Below are 20,145 nucleotides of genomic sequence, written 5' to 3'. Positions count from 1 at the left end.
TTATTTTTCTGATGTACTCTTCTCTCTCTCTGTGTGTGTGTGTGTGTGTGTGTGTGCAGCTTGTCAGAGAGAGCTCAGCTCCTGAAGAACACGTTTAAGAAGAACAGCATATCGTCGGCATACAGCACAGAGTCCGTCCCTCAGAACATGCTACGTAAGTCACACGCCTTACAGAATGTGGTGCTTCACACTTGTCCATCTCTCTTCCTTCTATAGTACAGTAGAACATCACCACCTAGAACAGTGTCTAAACCCAGAAGGCACAACATCACAAGATGTCCGGAAACGCTTGCGAAACAGACCAAACAGACCAGGCCGGGGTTTGAGAAGTCAATGAGAGAAGTGTAAAATTCATCCTAAAGGCACAACCTAGATTGGAGCCAATGTCTTTAAGTAGTTGAACATGTTATTACTCCAACCTCGTGAAAGTGACAAACTGAAAAGCTTTTCTTTTAGTCAAAAAACAACTATATATCGAAGGAGTGCCTTTGATATTGATGGTCTGCACATGGGATAGATAGAAGACCGTTAGACCCAATGACGTGCTTCTACGCGTGAGCTTTGCTAGCCAACGTCGCCATGACATGGCCTACAAGTGTGATCGGGGATTTCTATTGGAGAATCAGTTTGTCTATCTTCATACTGTACTGTCTGACAACACTCTTTGACTACATTTCCCACAATGCCATGTGTCCCTCCCTCACTGCCTCCATACACATGCAGGCATGGAGGGGGTGAGATTGTCATGGTCACTCGAGGTGTGAAGGTTAGTGAGCCCCTCACAAGGTTGGATCTGTGTAAAGTAGGTAAACTTCCCTGGACTCATAGAGCTTTGACACTGGGTAGGTTAGAATCGTCCCTGTAGTTTGAATAGACGGACCTTACTGTATTCTGTGGGCTAGAAGAATAGAAACTATTGTGTAGGATATGTACTGTGTTAGGATATACACTATACGGTGGCTTGTGAAAGTATTCACCTCCCTTGGCATTTTTCCTATTTTGTTGCCTTTCAACCTGGAATTAAAATAGATTTTTGGGGGGGTTTGTATCATTTGATTTACACAACATACCTACCACTTTGAAGTTGCAAAATATGTTTTATTGTGAAACAAACAAGAAATGAGACAAAAAAAATGAAAACTTGAGAGTGCATAACTATATACCCCTCCAAAGTCAATACTTTGTAGAGCCAACTTTTGCAGCAATTACAGCTGCAAGTCTCTTGGGGTATGTCTTTATATGCTTGGCACATCTAGCCACTGGGAGTTTTGCCCATTCTTCAAGGCAAAACTGCTCCAGCTCCTTCAAGTTGGATGGGTTCTGCTGGTGTACAGCAATCTAAGTCATACCACAGATTCTCAGTTGGATTGAGGTCTGGGCTTTGACTAGGCCATTCCAAGACATTTAAATGTTTCTCCTTAAACCACTCAAGTGTTGCTTTAGCAGTATGCTTAGGGTCATTGTCCTGCTGGAAGGTGAACCTCCGTCCCAGTCTCAAATCTCTGGAAGACTGAAACAGGTTTCCCTCAAGAATTTCCCTGTATATAGCACCATCCATCATTCCTTCAAATCTGACCAGTTTCCCAGTCCCTGCCGATGTAAAAACATCCCCACAGGTTGATGCTGCCACCACCATGCTTCACTGTGGGGAGGGAGTTCTCGGGGTGATGAGAGGTGTTGGGTTTGCACCAGACATAGTGTTTTCCTTGATGGCCAAAAAGCTCAATTTTAGTCTCATCTGACCAGAGTACCTTCTTCCATATGTTTGGGGAGTCTCCCACATGCCTTTTGGTGAACAACAAACATTTTTGCTTATTTTTTTGAATTCTTTGAAACAAGTTTCTTTTTTTCACCTCACCACTTTGGACTATTTTGTGTATGTCCGTTACATGAAATCCCAATAAAAATACATTTAAATTGCAGGTTGTAATGCAACAAAATAGGAAAAATGCCAAGGCGGGTAAATACTTTTGCAAGGCTCTGTATATACAAAAGTATGTGGACACCCCTTCAAATTAGTGGATTCGGTTATTTCAGCCACACCCGTTGCTGTCAGGTGTATAAAATCGAGCACACAGCCATGCAATCTCCATAGACAAACATTGGCAGTAGAATGGACATACTGAAGAGGTCAGTGACTTTCAACATGGCACCGTCATAGGATACCACCTTTCCAACAAGTCAGTTTGTCAAATTTCTGCCCTGCTGTCTTTGAAGTAGAAACGGCTCAGACGCGAAGTGTTAGGCCACACAAGCTCACAGAACAGGACCACCGAGTGCTGAAGCGTGTAGCGTGTAAAAATCGTCTGTCCTCGGTTGCAACATTCACTACCGAGTTCCAAACTGCCTCTGGAAGCAATTTCAGCACAATAACTGTTTGTCGGGAGCTTCGTGAAATGGGTTTCCATGGCCAAGCAGCCACACACAAGCCTGAGATCACCATGCGTAATGCCAAGTGTCGGCTAGAATGGTGTAAAGCTCTCCGCCATTGGACTCTGGGGCAGTTCTCTGGAGTGATAAATCACGATTTACCATCTGGTAGTCTGACGGACAAATCTGGGTTTGGTGGATGCCAAGAGAACGCAACCTACCCCAATGCGTAGTGCCAACTGTAAAGTTTGGGGGAGGAGGAATAATGGTCTGGGGCTGTTTTTCATGGTTCAGGCTAGGCCCCTTGGTTCCAGTGAAGGGAAAACTTAACGCTATAGCATACAATGGCATTCTAGACGATTATGTGCTTACAACTTTGTGGCAACAGTTTGGGCAAGGCTCTTTACTGTTTCAGTATGACAATGCTCCCGTCCACAAAGCGAGGTCCATACAGAAACGGTTTGTTGAGATCGGTGTGGAAGAACTGGCCTGCACAAAGCCCTGACCCCAACCTCATCTGAACACTTTTGGGATGAATTGAAACGGCAACTGCGAGCTAGGCCTAATCGCCCAACCTCACTAATGCTCTTGTGGCTGAATGGAAGCAAGTCCCTGCAGCAATGTTCCAAAGTCTAGAAGAGTGGATGCTGTTATAACAGCAAAGGGGGGACCAACTCCATATTCATGCACATTATTTTGGAATGTTCGACGAGCAGGTGTCCACATACCTTTGGTCATGTAGTGTACAGTGCATTCGGAAAGTATTCAGGCCCCTTGACTTTATCCACATTTTGTTACGTTACAGCCTTATTCTACAATTGATTCAAATTGATGAGGGGGAAAAAAACAATCTACACACATTACCCCATATTGACAAAGCAAAAACATGTTTTTAGAAATGTTTGCTAATCTATTAAAAATAAAAACTGAAATATCACATTTACGTAAGTATTCAGACCCTTTACTCAGTACTTTGTTGAAGCACCTTTGGCAGCGATTACAGCCTCCAGTATTCTTGGGTATGACGCTACAAGCTTGGCACACCTGTATTTGGGGAGTTTCTCCCATTCTTCTCTGCAGATCCTCTCAAGCTCTTTCAGGTTTGATTACATATTTTGAGGTCTCTCCAGAGATGTTAGATTGGGCTCAAGTCCGGGCTCTGGCTGGGCCATTCAAGGACAGTCAGAGACTTGTCCCAAAGCCACTCCTGCGTTGTCCTGTTGGAAGGTGAACCTTTGACCCCGACTGAGGTCCTGAGCACTCTAGAGCAGGTTTTCGTCAAGGTTCTCTCTGTACTTTGCTCCGTTCATCTTTCCCTCGATCCTGACTTGTCTCCCAGTCCCTGCCGCTGAAAGACCACCCCACATCATTATGCAGTATTCACCATGCTTCACTGTAGGGATGGTGCCAGGTTTCCTCCAGACGTGACGCTTGGCGTTCAGGCCAAAGAGTTCAATCTTAGTTTCGTCAGAGAGTCCTTTAGGTGCCTTTTGTCAAACTGTCATGTACCTTTTACTGAGGAGTGGCTTCCGTCTACCGTAAAGGCCTGATTGGTGGAGTGCTGCATAGGTGGTTGTCCTACTGGAAGGTTCTCCCATCTACACAGAGGAACTCTGGAGCTCTGTCAGAGTGACCATTGGGTTCTTAGTCCCTGACCAAGGCCCTTCTCCCCCGATTGCTCAGTTTGTCTGGGCGGCCAGCTCTAACTTCTTCCATTTAAGAATGATGGAGGCCACTGTGTTCTTGGGGACCTTCAATGCTGCAGATGTTTTTTGGTACCCTTCCCCAGATCTGTTCCTCGACACAATCTTGTCTCGGAGCTCAACTGACAATTCCTTAAACCTCATGGCTTGGTTTATGGTCTGACAGGCACTGTCAACTGTGGGACCTTATATAGACAGGTGTGTGCCTTTCCAAATCATGTCATATCAATTACATTTACCACAGGTGGAGTGCAATCAAGTTGTAGAAACATCTCAAGGATGATCAATGGAAAAACGATGAACCGAAGCTCAATTTCAAGTCTCATAGCAAAGGGTCTGAATACTTATGTAAATAAGGTATTTCTAAAAAAAACTGTTTTTGCTTTTTCATTATGGGCTATTGTGTGTAGATTGATGAGGAAAATAATTTCATTTAATCAATTTTAGAATTTTTAGGTGTCTGAATACTTTCTGAAGGAACTGTGTAGGTAGCTGCTGGATCCCTCCCCAGTCCGACTCATCCATCACATCCTGTGTTAGACATTTACCTTCACCTAATATTGAGTTATTAGATCTATATAGCTCTATATCTAATTTAGCTGTGGGTTGTTGTTCTAACTGTCCTGGCTTTCTGATAATGTAGTGTGTGATAATGTACTGTGTGCAGTAGTGCTTCGCGTGTAGCCTGGATTATAAACACAGGTGTTTTTTTGTCGAGGGAAAGGGAACAAACTTTGGTACAGGCTTTGTGTGTGTTCGAGTTGACTGCACCTGTGGTGAATTGTGGGTAAATTGTGACAGACTTACTGATCTACAAATAATAATGAGTAGTTATTTATTATGCAAGGTGGTTTGTAGACCAGTCAGTAGGCTGTCGGCTGAACAAACCCTTTGAGAGGTGGGGGTGAGGTTATACATCCTTATTGGTCAGCGTGAGATTTTGTAATGGCGTCTGAAATTTTTATATATAAGTATCATGTGCTTGTTTTCCCTTAGACGGCTATGCCTTCTCTCAGGAGGAAAACGGAGCGGTGTCACAGTCTGACGTGATCCGGTCGTACGACACCACCAAGCAGAGGCCCGCTCAGCCCAAGTAGTGAAGCCTCTCCCCTCCCCCTCAGCGATGCCCTCCTATCACATGCTGCACTCAGCCATCCCCATTGGAGGAGGTTGACAGGAAGTCACCTCACAAAGTGGGGCCGGTCAACTTCTGGCCCCGTCCAGAAACAACCCCCCCAAAACCCATAACCTCCTGAGGAACTTATGTTGATCTGAGAAGACTGGATAGGTGTCAGCAATATGGGGCAAATTCCCCTCTGGGGAGGTGGTATGTATATCATATTGGTTATACCTGACCTATCTTTCAGATCTACTGAAGTGCAGAGGAAGTAGAAGGTGGAGCTAAGGGCTGTTTCTGGAAAGCACCGAAGAGAAGAAAAAAAAAATAACATTGCAAGATGACATTTACAGAAAGTGTTTTCACTTTTGGTTTGTCCCAAGCACTGACTTTTTAATGTGTCTTTGTCCTGAAGACTTGACCTGTTTTTATATTTGTGTGTGGAAGAGTTCCATTCTAAGCAACGGGTGGCCTTGGAAGAGGGAACGTCTCATATTTTATTTTTGGTGTGGCATAAGACCAAACTCAAACAAGATGTACATGCCACATAAAGAGCAGTGTTGGACCAAAACGATCCACGAATCATCCCTAAACCTGAAATTTGTTAGAGAATGGGAAACCCTGTGATGTTGCTTGCCAAAGAGTAATGTGTGTAACCAATTGGGGTTTGAATGTAGTCTATGATGATTGAATGCCATTTGCATTCAATCATTGCACTCCAGAATGATATCGCGAACAAGCACTACAGGTTAAGACTTGATGATGGGCTTCTCATTTTAAGATTATATCTCTGAAAGATTCCTTGCATTCCATGTTTCTCTCTAGTCAATCCATCCCAACAGTGCCTTTCAGAGAGTTTCTCTCATGCAGTAGTGTAACGCTATAGCGTGTGTGCATGTGTTTCTTTGTATTTTGCATGGTTTAAAATCCGTTTATGGCTCTTTTCACCGCAATGCAAATGTTCTCTCACTGACCGGGAAAAAGAAGTATGCGTTAATTTATTCATTTGAATTGTATCCATGTTGTGTGAGTGAGTGTGAGGGATGAATGTGAGGGATGAGTATTTCTGGGGAAACAGAAATAACTCTTACCCAGAAATACCACTCAAACTTCATGCCCGTAAAAGCTGGATATACCTTGGTTTTTGTTCAGAGAAAAAAAAATGTATTCATGTGTTCTTATGTTCCTTGAGTCAAAAAGAAGAATTCATAATTTAACAAGTTTACTTTTTCTATAACTTATTTAATATTTCCTTCTCAGATGCATAAAGGGACGACTAAATAAAACCACTGTAACACTCAAATACAACCTTCTAGTCTGTGCACTCAGATTTCTTTCTTCATACTTTTCACAGATATTTTAAACACTATAACAATAATGATGAGTATACAAGTGTACCTCACTCATATATCTGTATAAGCAGTGTGTGCTTATAGAATTGGAGGTATGCTATGCTTGTACAGGATGTGGCAATGTCCAACCACATGTTTAGCCCAGAAACGGTACAGAGTAGAGTACAAAAGTTCAACTAAAAGTGTGAACATTCATTGTTAGTTTTTCTCAATTGTTTCGTTCAATGCTTGTACGCAATGTCGATTTTCAAAATGTTTTTCACAAGACACAGAACTCTGTGGCCTTTTGCAAAACAGTGAATGCATTTTTAAAGCAAGGCAACAGCAAACATGTCACCCCCCCACGAATGATGCAGCGCCCCCCTTGGGCCAATCAGTGTAATTTTGTAAATGGCGGATCTCTACGGCAAGACCCATTCACCCAAGTTGAATCAAAATCAGGCCAGTAGTGTCTGATATATCACGTGGATTAGCTAGACTCAAATCCCTGAGCAAGTGTGCCATTTTCTTTTCTGAGTCAAATCGATCAAGAGATATAAACATGTGCCTGTTATAGCGCCACCATGTGGTCGATATGAATGTTCTTGCATATGTTGAGGCTTGACAGTGTTTGCAACAAATTATGTTACAATACCAAAATCTGACTGATTAATGTGCTAGACCACGCCCATGTGAATGTTTATTGGTTAATAGTCTGTAAAATATTGCATTGAAAGACCTATGTCCATAGATGCCACATATCAAGTTTTGAGCAGATTGGCCATACGGTGACAGAAGAGTAGCGTTTTAAGTGTTTTAAACAAAATTCTAAATGCCGGAAAATCCATCATGGGTCCCTGAGGAAAATGTATTCCTTTGTGAGGAGAGGGACCTATGTACTGAATTTCATGACTAAATGTCAAACGGGGTGAGGGGTGTGACCTTTCAAAGTTTGTATTTTCAACATCTTGTTATAGCGCCACCATCTGGTCAATTTTGTAAATGCTGCATATCTATGGCAAGACGCATCATTCACATAAGTTTCGTCAAAGTCAGGCCAGTCCTTATATGAAATATTTTGTGTGACTAACGTACGAAGACCGATCCACAGTCCCCTCCCCAATTTTATTGTTGGGAACAATGAAGTAGCCTTCTCAAAACATAAATACTTTCATCAATACTTAGTCAGTCTTTTACAAAATCCCAGTAGATTAATAGATTTTCTTTACAGTCACTAAATCATGAAACATGGAAATACAACTATCGAAAGGTGCAGAATTATGGGTGATTACTATCCTTTTATGCATATTTCACCAAACAATTTTACACATCAAATATTACTCCTGATAAGCATATTGTGTGCAGGATTCATTCACTGGTATCATCACAATACAATTCCATGCATTCAGTTGATAGGCTTGTCTGCTCATAGGTTTGTAGACTTCCATTGAAGCAGAAACACAATTTGTTTTAAACAATTTGCAACTAGATATATAAAACATTCTACTGTAAATTCAGATAAAGGCACAAACATTTTCATAATTCCCTTTTTGTTAACAAAAACAATGATGACTTCCTGTTTTTACTAACATAAGTGGAGCAGCGGTCTAAGACACTGCATCTCAGTGCAACAGGTGTCACTACAGTCCCTGGTTGGAATCAAGGCTGTATCACATCCGTCCGTGATTGGGAGTCCCATAAGGTGGCACACAATTGGCCCAGCGCCGTCCGGGTTTGGCTGTGGTAGGCTGTCATTGTAAATAAGAATCTGTTCTTAACTGACTTGCCAAGTTGAATAAAGGTTAAATAAAAAATGCAAAAATAAAAATGGACACACAGGGATGTTTATTTGGTAACTTCATTGCTAATTAAGCTTCTACACCCAAAATATTTTCATAATTATTTTATGAAAATGAAGGCACTGTTAAAGGACTAAAGAATAATTGAACAAATTGGTAAACAAAAGTAAGTGTCCAAGCTGTAACAACTAAAACATTCTTGGTAAGTGTTTCCCTGTATTTTTTTTGTAGCAATGGTGACAAGGTCACGGATGGACCTAAAAAACGTTTTGTAGAACGAAGGTCCGTTCTGGTGACTTTTTCAAAAAGGATTCTACTCCAAAATGAATAAAAATGCAATTATGCTGTCACCATCTAAAATATAAATACCCCCTCCAGAAATTATCCAATAACATATTGGTCCATATTAGCAAGCAGGTGTGCTATTTATCAATAACAAGTATTACCTGTAGCCCGACTGATGCAGCATAGTGGCTATATCATTAGCTCGATCACAAACTATAAACCTTATCTTATTGCTAGTTAGCAACATATTGATGAATTGAATGTCCCTCAAAAAACATTCCACTGGCACTCATTCAAGTTACATATAACATCGATCTCCCCTATGCATTCAACGCCATTGGCGAGCTCTAAAACAGATCATCCCTGCTGTTGCTAAAAACTCTGGTTTTAAAAGGGTGCAGTCCGCACATTTTCTGGAGTTCAGAAATAAAATGTAGAAGCACTAAAAAGCTGTGATCCTGCTCTTTTTAACAGTAGCCATCAAAGCTGAATGTTGTGCAATGACTGGGGCATGCAAGTTTCTTTCCTTGTGGCACTCTCAATTTGAAAGCGCCTCAAGATAAATATTATTTTCTCACATAGAATGCGACAAGCTGACCAATTGAATAGGTAAACTATTCCACAATGGGGTTGTCTGATTTTGCGGTTGATTACTTGTGTTGTTGGACAAATGCATGTGGACCAAAGAAATTCATTATAATAAAAAATTAGGAAAAACCAAATCTGCAAGGGCACAGCTCCGCCTGGCTCTCATTAGGTTCATAGGTGCCAGGTCTGTCTGGAACAGGCCCAATTTTACACTGAGGCAAGTGTGCCAGCTTCACTTCTTTGTGTCTTGAAAATCTTAGCTATTATGACACCTGCTATTATGACACCTGCTACTCCTACAAAAATTAATGTTATTCCAATAGCTTTTGCCACTGTTCCCCCTATAGTAGCTACTAAAATCACCCCTCCTATGATTAACAGAATAGCAACAAGCAATATCATACGGAACATTATCTTTCTCCTCCCCTTCTCTTCTATCTCCTGTCTTATTCTTTGCTCTATGATTCTTTCCTGCTCCTGCCTCTGCTTTTCTTCCTCCGCTTTCCTCTTCTCCTCCTCCTCTTTGATCTTTTTCTGAGCCTTCTTATACATGTCATTGGTGTAGTAATTTCCTCCATTATTCTCCACCATTTCTTTTATTTTCTCCAGAAGCTCTGTAACCTGAGTGGGGTCTTTCTCGTTGTTATTGAACGAGTGATATCTGCCCCCACAGGTGTTGAGAAGTTTCTGTACATCCTTGGACTTTCTCAGAACGTTGACCACTTCTTGACCATTCAGCTGATCTTTACAGGTGAACAGTAAGAGGGTGTGCAATGAAGCGTCCTCTCCAAAGTTCTCCTGGATCCACTTCACGGTGTTCCTCTCCTCCTCTGTGAACCTCCCCCCCAGCCTGATCACCAGCAGGAATGCGTGGGGTCCCGGAACAGACATGTTGACACACTCCCCTACTGTCTTTTTCACTTCTTCATCCGTCTTCGCTGTGTCCAAGATGCCAGGAGTGTCAACAATATGCACCCGCATCCCACACACCTCTCCAATTGTTTTGTAACACTTGTCTGTCACAGAATTGAGAGAGGCGTTCACTTCAAACACCGTTTTCCCCAGGATGGTGTTTCCGGTTGCACTCTTCCCTGCTCCAGTCTTACCCACCAGAACAATCCTAAACAAATCTAAAAAGACAGGACTGTTCACTACAAGATGTTCTGTTGTTTTATTCTTTCTTAGTGCATTCGGGAAAGTATTCAGACCCCTTGACCTTTTCCACATTTTGTTAAGTTACAGCATTTTAATTACATTTCATTTTTTTCCTCATCTACACACAATACCCCGTAATAACAGCAAAAACTTTTTTTATTTTTTTATTTTGCCATTGTATTTTCAAATAAAAAACTGAAATATCACATTTACAGAAGTATTCAGATCCTTTACTCGGTACTTTGTTGAAGCACCTTTGCAAGCGATTAAAGCCTAGAATCTTCTTCGGTATGACGCTACAAGCTTGGCACACCTGAATTTGAAGAGTTTCTCCCATTCCTCTCTGCAGATCCTCTCAAGCTCTGTCAGGTTGGATGGGGAGTGTTGCTGCACAGCTATTTTCAGGTCCCTACACAGATGTTCAAATCGGTTTCAAGTCCGGGCTCTGGCTGGGCCACTCAAGGACATTAAGAGACTTTTCCCGAAGCCACTCCTGTGTTGTCTTGGGGGTGTGCTTAGAGTCATTTTCCTGTTGGAAGGTGAACCTTCGCCCCAGTCTGAGGTCCTTAGAGGTCTGGAGTAGGTTTTCATCAATGTTCTATCTGTACTTTGCTCCGTTCATCCTTCCCTCGATCCTGACTAGTCTCGCATTCCCTGCCGCTGAAAAACAACCCCACAGCATGATGCTGCCACCAATATTTATTTATTTTTTATTTCACCTTTATTTAACCAGGTAGGCCAGTTGAGAACAAGTTCTCATTTACAACTGCGACCTGGCCAAGATAAAGCAAAGCAGTGCGACAAAAACAACAACACAGAGTTACACATAAACAAACGTACAGTCAATAACACAAAAGAAAAGAAAGATATGCTTAACCGTTGTGATGGTGCCAGGCTTCCTCTACACGTGACACTTGGCATTCAGACCAAAGAGTTCAATCTTGGTGTCATCAGACCAGAGAATCGTGTTTCTCATGGTCTAAGAGTTATTTAGGTGCCTTTTGGCAAACTCCAAGCTGGCTGTCAAGTGCCTTTTACTGAGGAGTGGCTTCTGTCTGGCCACTCTGCCATAGAGGCCTGATTGGTGGAGTGCTGCAGAGATGGTTGTCCTTCTGGAAGGTTCTCCCATCTCCACCAAGGAACTCTGAACCTCTGTCAGAGTGACCATTGGTTTCTTGGTCACCTCCCTGGCCAAGGCCCTTCTTCCCCGATTTCTCAGTTTGGCTTGGCGGCCAGCTCTAGGAAGAGTCTTGGTGGTTCCAAACTTCTTCCAATTAAGAATGATGGAAGCCACTGTGTTCTGGAGAACAATTCTGCAGACATTTTTTGGTACCCTTCCCCAGATCTGTGCCTCGACACAATCCTGTCTTGGACTCTACGGACAATTCCTTCGACCTCATGGCTTGGTTTTTGCTCTGACATAGACTGTCAAATGTGGGACCTTATATAGACAGGTGTGTGCCTTTCCAAATCATGTCCAATCAATTGCATTTACCACAGGTGGAGTCCAAGTTGTAGAAACATCTCAAGGATGATCAATGGAAACACCTGAGCTCATTTTTGCCTCTCATTGCAAAGGGTCTGAATACTTATGTAAATAAGTTTTCATTTTTTTTATTTTAATAAATTTGCAAAAAAATCTAAACCTGTTTTCGCTTTGTCATTATGGGGTATTGTGTGCAGATTGATAATCGATTTTAGGATAAGACTAACGTAACAACATGTGGAAGAAGTCAAGGCGTCTGAATACTTTCAGAATGCACTGTAGATTGAGTATAGATCTGAATCGGCTCAGTTGATGGAAATATTAAAGTCCTTATAATCTGGGGTGGTATTTTTGGAGATGAATGAACTCACCAGTAGAGGAGGTCTTGTCTTGGGCTACCAAGGGAACAACTGAATGGTGTTAACAAAATAAAACACAGTGAGACATTTTTTAGAATGGCAATAGGAAAAAGAATAACTCATTATATACAGCAATCATTTTAAGCGGACCACAACAAATATCAAATACTTTGGATGCTTAATAAGTGACAACAAACAATACATATATAATGATAACTTTATCCTATTACTGAACAATATGAAAGCAGATCTAATTATATGGAATAATCTTCATATACAGTATATCTTACAGGTAGAATAAACCTGATCAGAATGGCTCCCAAAGTTTTTAGATTTATTCTCTGTAATACCAATTACCAGACCTGGGGCATTCTTTAAAAAGTATCCTCGGTCAACACAGACTTTATATAGGCAAATAAAACTCATAGACTGAAAAAGGGAAATGGTGGTTTTAACCTTGCAGACTTGGAATTGTATCATCTAGCCACCCAGGGCTTTTACTTGCAACATATCGTTAAACGCACTAAAGAGGAACAACGGGTACATATGTTCATGCATCTGTTTTCAAAGGATAATCCTAAGAACATGACCAACTTCATAGTTAATAACACTAAAACAATATGGAAGAAAATGAAACGTGTTCTACAAGAACCAATATCACTTCCTGAAAACACAACCCTATGGAACAGCCCTTGGATAACTATTCAGAATTCACAGATAAATTGGCCCGCATGGAAATTAAAGGAATGGATACCATAAATGACTTGGTAAAAGGAAATACATTTATTTCCAAGACAGAATTAAAAAGCAATTTTGGATTGACCAATGTAGATATTTTCAAATACATGCAACTTAAAAGGTTAATATCAAGAAAGGTCTATTTGAAATATTTTGGACATCAGAGCAATCTTGAGGGAATCCTATTTGAGTCATAAAAGGATGTTCATATGATAAGTAAGCTGTACAACTACCAAGACTTAAAAATATCTGATATTGACACAAGATGGAGGGAATGCTGGAAATAACTAACGAGATTACAGTTAACGAAAATGCTGCTTAATCCACTATAAAAACGAATGTATAGAACGTATTATACAAGAGACAAAATTCACAAGTTCTCCAGCACAACGGACGAGTCGTGTCTTAAGTGTAAAACTAACAATGACTCGATGTCTCAATAAGTATTACAATGCAAATATACTTGTAATGTGTCTGTCTGCATATTTCCAGACATGGCATATGAGGGTGAAATACCCAATGTGTTGGACGATACTTTTCTCGTCAATAGTTTTGAGAAAAAAAAACGTATACTTAAAAACTGGAAATCAACTAATCTTCCATCGATAACACAATGGAAAGGTCAATGCTTTATTATCTAAACGTTGAAAATGCGTGGGCAAGGGAAAATATTTTCTGGGGGCACAGTTTGTGGGCGCACATGTTGCGGAGTGTGATACGGGCGCTGGATATCGGGATGTGAGCAAGTGGGTCTGTAAAGGGGTGATGTAGTTGATGTTTGTGTGCGTCTGTCTGTATGCTGTCGTTTGTGTGTATTTTTTGTATTGTTAAAAAAAACATGAATAAAATCTTACTAAAATGTGAAATACATGTCACATGCCATACTCAGAATCAGATGCGTTGAACATGTCCTGGCGTGACACCAGGCTCTGTTTAATTGTTCAATATAAGAGATCCCATTTAAACTACTCAATTCAGTACATTTGGAAACATGACAACATTCAATCAGTTTAACACGGATAATATTGCGAAATGTAAATATTTATACTGTTCAATACTCACGCTCGTCCTCAGCCATTCTTTCAGTCATTCTTTATCTCCGATATTCTACACACACCAAGGTAATAATATTCTACACACACCGAGGCAATAATAACGAAGGACGTGACTGTACCTCACTCCTTCCTCTATAGATATACAGTATGATATCAGAACTGACATGTGACGATGTTGTGGCCAACCCCATGTTTCAATGCAGGTGCAGAGGGACAAATATAAACCCTGTACAAAGCAGAGGTTTGAGTTTCAGTTTTGTGAACACTTGACGTTGAAAAGGTCTATTTCATAGTCCTAACATTTAAGTATTTTGTTTTATTTACAGCAATCAACATCGTCATCATCCGTCTTCAACTTAATGTCAGCTGATAGCATTAAACTCTTCACAAGACATAAAAGCAACAACAGGAAATGTAAAAAAAAAACAGTGCCTTCAGAAAATATTCATACCCCTTGGCTTTTTCCACATACACACAATACCCCATAATTTCAAAGTATAATTATTTTGAGTAATTTTGACAAATGAATAAAAAATGAAAAGCTGAAATGTCTTGAGTCAATAAGTATTCAACCCCTAAGTTATGGCAAGCCTAAATAAGTGAAACTGTGCTTAACAAGTCACACACTTACATTTGAAGTTGGAAGTTTACATACACCTTAGCCAAATACATTTAAACTCAGTTTTTCACAATTCCTGACATTTAATCCTAGTAAAAATGTCCTGTCTCAGGTCAGTTAGAATCACCACTTTATTGTAAGAATGTGAAATGTCAGAATAATAGTAGAGAGTGAGATTTAATTTAGATGTAATTTCTTTCATCACATTCCCAGTGGGTCAGAGGTTTACATACACTCAATTAGTATTTGGTAGCATTGCCTTTAAATTGTTTAACTTGGGTCAAATGTTTCAGGTAGCCTTCCACAAGCTTCCCACAATAAATTTGGTGAATTTTAGCCCATTCCTCCTGACAGAGCTGGTGTAACTCAGTCAGGTTTGTAGGCCTCCTTGCTCACATACACTTTTTCAGTTCTGCCCACAAATTTTCAATGCGATTGAGTTCAGGGCTTTGTGATGGCCACTCCAATACCTTGACTTTGTTGTCCTTAAGCCATTTTGCCATAACTTTGGAAGTATGCTTGGGGTCATTGTCCATTTGGAAGACCTATTTGCGACCAAGCTTTAACTTCCTGACTGATGTCTTGAGATGTTGCTTCAATATATGCACATACTTTTCCTGCCTCATGATACCATCTATTTTGTGAAGTGCGCCAGTCCCTCCTGCAGCAAAGCACCCCCACAATATGATGCTGCCACCCCCGTGCTTTACGGTTGGGATGGTGTTCTTCGGGCTAGCAAGCCTCCCCCTTTTCCCTCCAAACATAACGATGGTCATTATGGCCAAACAGTTCTATTTTCTTTCATCAGACCAGAGGACATTTCTCCAAAAAGTATGATCTTTGTCCCCATGTGCAGTTGCAAACCGTATTCTGGCTATTTTATGGCAGTTTTGGAGCAGTGGCTTCTTCCTTGCTGAGCGGCCTTACAGGTTATGTCGATATAGGACTCGTTTAACTGTGGATATAAATACTTTGTACCTGTTTCCTCCAGAATCTTCGGTCCTTTGCTGTTGTTCTTGGATTGATTTGCACTTTTCGCACCAAAGTACGTTCATCTCTAGGAGACAGAACGCGTCTCCTTCCTGAGCGGTATGACGGCTGCATGGTCCCATGGTGTTTATATTTGCGTACTATTGTTTGTGCAGATGAACGTGGTAACTTCAGGTGTTTGGAGATTGCTCCCAAGGATGAACCAAACTTGTGGACGTCTATAATTTTTTCTGAGGTCTTGGCTGATTTCTTTTGATTTTCCCATGATGTCAAGCAAAGAGGCACTGAGTTTGAAGGTAGGCCTTGAAATACCTCCACAGGTACACCTCCAATTGACTCAAATGATGTCAATTAGCCTATCAGAAGCTTCTAAAGCCATGAAATCATTTTCTGGAATTTTCCAAGCTGTTTAAAGGCACAGTCAACTTAGTGTATGCAAACTTCTGCACTGGAATTGTAATACAGTGAATTATAAGTGAAATAATCTGTCTGTAAACAATTGTTTGAAAAATGACTTGTGCCATGCACAAAGTAGATGTCCTAACCGACTTGCCAAAACTATAGTTTGTTAACCTTAAATTTTTGGAGTGGTTGAAAACGAGTTTTAATGACTCCAACCTAAGTGTATGTAAACTTCCGACTTCAACTGTACATATACACATACATACACACACACACACACACACATATATGTACAGTGCATTTGGAAAGTATTTAGACCCCTTGACTTCTTCCACATTTTGTTACGTTACAGCCTTATTCTAAAATGGATTAAATAATTGTTTCCCCTCAATCTACCAGCAATACCCATCACTAAAAATAAAAATAAAAACTTAAAACATTATTTATGTAAAGTATTCAGACCCTTTGCTATGCGACTCGAAATTGAGCTCAGGTGCATTCTGTTTCCATTGATCATCCTTGAGATGTTTCTTCAACTTGGTTGGAATCCACCTGTGGCAAATTCAAATGATTGAACATGATTTGGAAAGGCACACACCTGTCTATATAAGGTCCCACAGTTGACAGTGCATGTCAGAGCAAAAACCAAGCCATGGGGTCGAAGGAATTGTCTGTAGAGCTCCGAGACAGGATTGTGTCGAGGCACGGATCTGGGGAAGGGTACCAAAACATTTCTGCAGCATTGAAAGTCCCCAAGAACAGAGTGGCCTCCATCATTCTTAAATGGAAGAAGTTTGGCACTACCAAGACTCTTCCTAGAGCTGGCCGCCTGGCCAAACTGAGCAATCGGGGGAGAAGGGACTTAGTCAGGGAGTTGAGCAAGAACCCGATGGTCAATCTGACAGAGCTCCAGAGTTCCTCTGTGGAGATGGGAGAACCTTCCAGAAGGACAACAATCAGGCATTTATGGTAGAGTGGCCAGACGGACGGCACTCCTGAGTAAAAGGCACATGACAGCACGCTTGGAGTTTGTCAAATACAAAACATCACAAGTACCACTCTTCATATTTTCAAGCATGGTGGTGGCTGCATCATCTTATGGATGTGCTTGTCATTGGCAAGGGAGTTGTTTAGGATCAAAATAAACATTTTTATTTTTATTTTCCTAGAGGAAATCCTGGTTCAGTCTGCTTTCCAACAGATACTGGGAGACAAATGTACCTTTCAGCAGCACAATAACCTAAAACACAAGGCCAAATCTACACTGGAGTTGGTTACCAAGACGACATTGAATGTTCCTGAGTGGCTTAGATACAGTTTTAACTTAAATTGACTTAAAGATCTATGGCAGGACTTGAAAATGGCTGTCTAGCAATGATCAACAAACAACTTACCAGAGCTTGAAGAATTGTAGGTGTGCAAAGCTCTTAAACTTATCCAGAAAGACTCACTGCTGTAACATGTATTTCTGTATTTCACTTTCAATAAATTTGCAACAATTTCTTAAAACATGTTTTCACTTTGTCTTTACGGTTTATTTTGTGTAGATGGGTGAGAAAAAACAATCAATTAAATCCATTTTGAATTCAGGTGGTAACAACAAAATGTGGAATAAATCCAGGGGTATGAATCATTTCTAAAAGGCACTATACAGGTGATTAAAGAAGATCACATGTCAGGAATCACCTCAGGGAGGGTTGAAATCATGCAGCAGTGTCTGGGTCTTTTTCCTGATCTGACCCCATGGTTCAATAGTTTGATTGACTGTAGGATGAATGAGTTCCTGTATCGGTTTACTTTGCATAGTGGTTCTCTGTAGCGTCTTTCTGAGGGCAGGACTATGTATTCTGAGTGGAGGACATGGTTGGAGTCCGTGAAGATTTTTGATGCTAGTCTGTTCACGCTCTTGAAGTAATTACTGTTGAAGCATTGTTTCACAGGTAGCCCAATTTACTTTTGATGCAGTCTTCAGACGGAGAAAGGATATCTTGTTTGGTGTGGTACGTCATGCAGTGTTGTCATGCAGTATTGTGTGATGGACTGGATGGTCGGTGATGCTCAATGTCATTTTTAGTTGTTGTTTTTCTTGCAATTTAAGACCACAGCTCTTTGAAACCAAACAGATCAGAAAGATGTGAAGTATCTTTCTCTAGTTAAGGAGATTGTTAACAGGAAAGGTTCACTCATTAGACTCTGGTCTGCGCTCCCTGGGCCTCTGTCTTCCTGGTCCCCATACAGTACATAGCCCTCTGACCCTGTAATGGTGGTCTGCGCCCCCTGGGCCTCTGTCTTCCTGGTCCTCATACAGTACATAGCCATCTGACCCTGTAATGGTGGTCTGTGCCCCCTGGGCCTCTGTCTTCCTGGTCCCCATACAGTACATAGCCCTCTGACCCTGTAATGGTGGTCTGCGCCCCCTGGGTCTCTGTCTTCCTGGTCCCCATACAGTACATAGCCCTCTGACCCTGTAATGGTGGTCTGCGCCCCCTGGGCCTCTGTCTTCCTGGTCCCCATACAGTACATAGCCCTCTGACCCTGTAATGGTGGTCTGCGCCCCCTGGGCCTCTGTCTTCCTGGTCCCCACATAGTACATAGCCCTCTGACCCTGTAATGGTGGTCTGCGCCCCCTGGGCCTCTGTCTTCCTGGTCCCCATACAGTACATAGCCCTCTGACCCTGTAATGGTGGTCTGTGCCCCCTGGGCCTCTGTCTTCCTGGTCCCCACATAGTACATAGCCCTCTGACCCTGTAATGGTGGTCTGCGCCCCCTGGGCCTCTCTGTCTTTCTGGTCCCCATACAGTACATAGCCCTCTGACCCTGTAATGGTGGTCTGCGCCCCCTGGGCCTCTGTCTTCCTGGTCCCCATATAGTACATAGCCCTCAAGCCCTGTAATGGTGGTCTGCACCCCCTGGGCCTCTGTCTTCCTGGTCCCCATACAGTACATAGCCCTCAGACCCTGTAATGGTGGTCTGCGCCCTCTGGGCCTCTGTCTTCCTGGTCCCCATACAGTACATAGACCTCTGACCCTGTAATGGTGGTCTGCGCCCCCTGGGCCTCTGTCTTCCTGGTCCCCATACAGTACATAGCCCTCTGACCCTGTAATGGTGGTCTGCGCCCCCTTGGTCAGGCAGTTGTGATCCAAAAAGTGTTCCAGAAATTGAACAGAGACATCCACACCTACAAGCAAAAGAGTAGGAATTTAGATAACTTGTTTACACTTAATTAACAACAAAAAATACCTAAAACCATAACAGCCTTGCAGTATTGCTTATTGTCTTGTCCTTCGTGGTGTTGTTAAATAAGTGAGCAGAAGAAGAGGAGAGGAGGGGGGGGGTGCAGGCAGATACTGGGAGAGCACAGTCTTTTTTTGGGCTGCGGATCTGAACTCTCTGGAACCTTCTTCACGACAGCTAAAAGACTGAATCTTCTGCAAATGTGTGCAGGATTCTACTTTACGCACTGTCTCTGCTTAACAGAACCGAATATAATACCATATTACTGTTACTGTTGGACAAAAAACATCACACATTTTAAATTCGATTTTAGGATGATTGTGCGAACGGTCACATTTTTCTCTCATGTGGCCGAAACTTTAACAGCGTGCAGGACTAGGCAAAATATGTACTTGGATTGAAAAAATAAACAGGTACAGATTGTTAACACCATCTGCTCTAAAATTCGCTCACTGCACATAATTCAAAACACTGTACTTCACAACAACACTGTACTTCAAAACAACTGAAAAAGATCTAAATGCATATTCCCATGAAACTGATTGAGATCAAATGATTGGCATGAAGATGCTTTATTATCATTCACGATTGACAGTGTGAAATGTGAAGGACATGCATCGACGACATCATCCACATAGTGGCCGTACGTACATATCCCAACCAGAAGCCATGGATTATAGGCAATATCCACACTAAACTAAAGGGAAAGGAAAGGGAAAGGGGGATAACTAGTCAGTTGTACAACTGAATGCCTTCAATTTGAAATGTGTCTTCCATATTTAACCCAACCCCTCTGAATCAGAGAGGTACGGGGGCCTGCCTTAATCAACATCCACGTCTTCGGCGCCCGGGGAACAGTGGGTTAACTTCTCTGGGATATGTGGGACGGTAGCGTCCCACTTGGCCAAAAGCCT

At 41.7% G+C, this 20,145-nt stretch overlaps 2 protein-coding genes across 3 annotated transcripts in view; one reads left to right on the top strand and one right to left on the bottom strand.

Annotated features, from left to right (window-relative positions):
- LOC129811374 (probable phospholipid-transporting ATPase IA) overlaps nt 1-6,498 on the top strand; it is a 33,506-nt gene extending 27,008 nt beyond the window's left edge. For both annotated transcript variants that reach the window (XM_055862621.1, XM_055862622.1), the window contains exons 33-34: nt 60-154; nt 5,070-6,498. In XM_055862621.1, the coding sequence (XP_055718596.1) occupies nt 60-154; nt 5,070-5,170 (196 nt within the window). In that variant the 3' untranslated portion in view covers nt 5,171-6,498. The remainder of the gene's footprint in view (nt 1-59; nt 155-5,069) is intronic.
- A 1,129-nt stretch (nt 6,499-7,627) lies between these two features.
- LOC129811375 (GTPase IMAP family member 7-like) lies at nt 7,628-14,932 on the bottom strand. Its single transcript, XM_055862623.1, has 3 exons — nt 13,994-14,932; nt 12,206-12,244; nt 7,628-10,323 (listed from the first exon to the last, which is right to left on the bottom strand). Exons 1-3 carry the CDS (start codon nt 14,019-14,021, stop codon nt 9,401-9,403), a joined length of 990 nt encoding a protein of 329 aa, XP_055718598.1. The 5' UTR covers nt 14,022-14,932; the 3' UTR covers nt 7,628-9,400.
- Nucleotides 14,933-20,145: the final 5,213 nt, after the last annotated feature.

Source organism: Salvelinus fontinalis, chromosome 15 (assembly GCF_029448725.1).
Source record: "Salvelinus fontinalis isolate EN_2023a chromosome 15, ASM2944872v1, whole genome shotgun sequence".
Taxonomy (NCBI): domain Eukaryota; kingdom Metazoa; phylum Chordata; class Actinopteri; order Salmoniformes; family Salmonidae; genus Salvelinus; species Salvelinus fontinalis.
This window is presented reverse-complemented; position numbering and strand designations above follow the sequence as displayed.

What these genes read in the sequence shown, in the direction of transcription:
- LOC129811375 (XM_055862623.1), bottom strand. Translation starts at nt 14,021, where the DNA reads ATGACTGAAAGAATGGCTGAGGACGAGC. An exon ending in AAGAATGGCTGAGGACGAGC is followed by an intron (nt 12,245 to 13,993) that starts GTGAGTATTGAA and finishes AACACCATTCAG; the next exon opens with TTGTTCCCTTGGTAGCCCAA. An exon ending in AGACAAGACCTCCTCTACTG is followed by an intron (nt 10,324 to 12,205) that starts GTGAGTTCATTC and finishes CTGTCTTTTTAG; the next exon opens with ATTTGTTTAGGATTGTTCTG.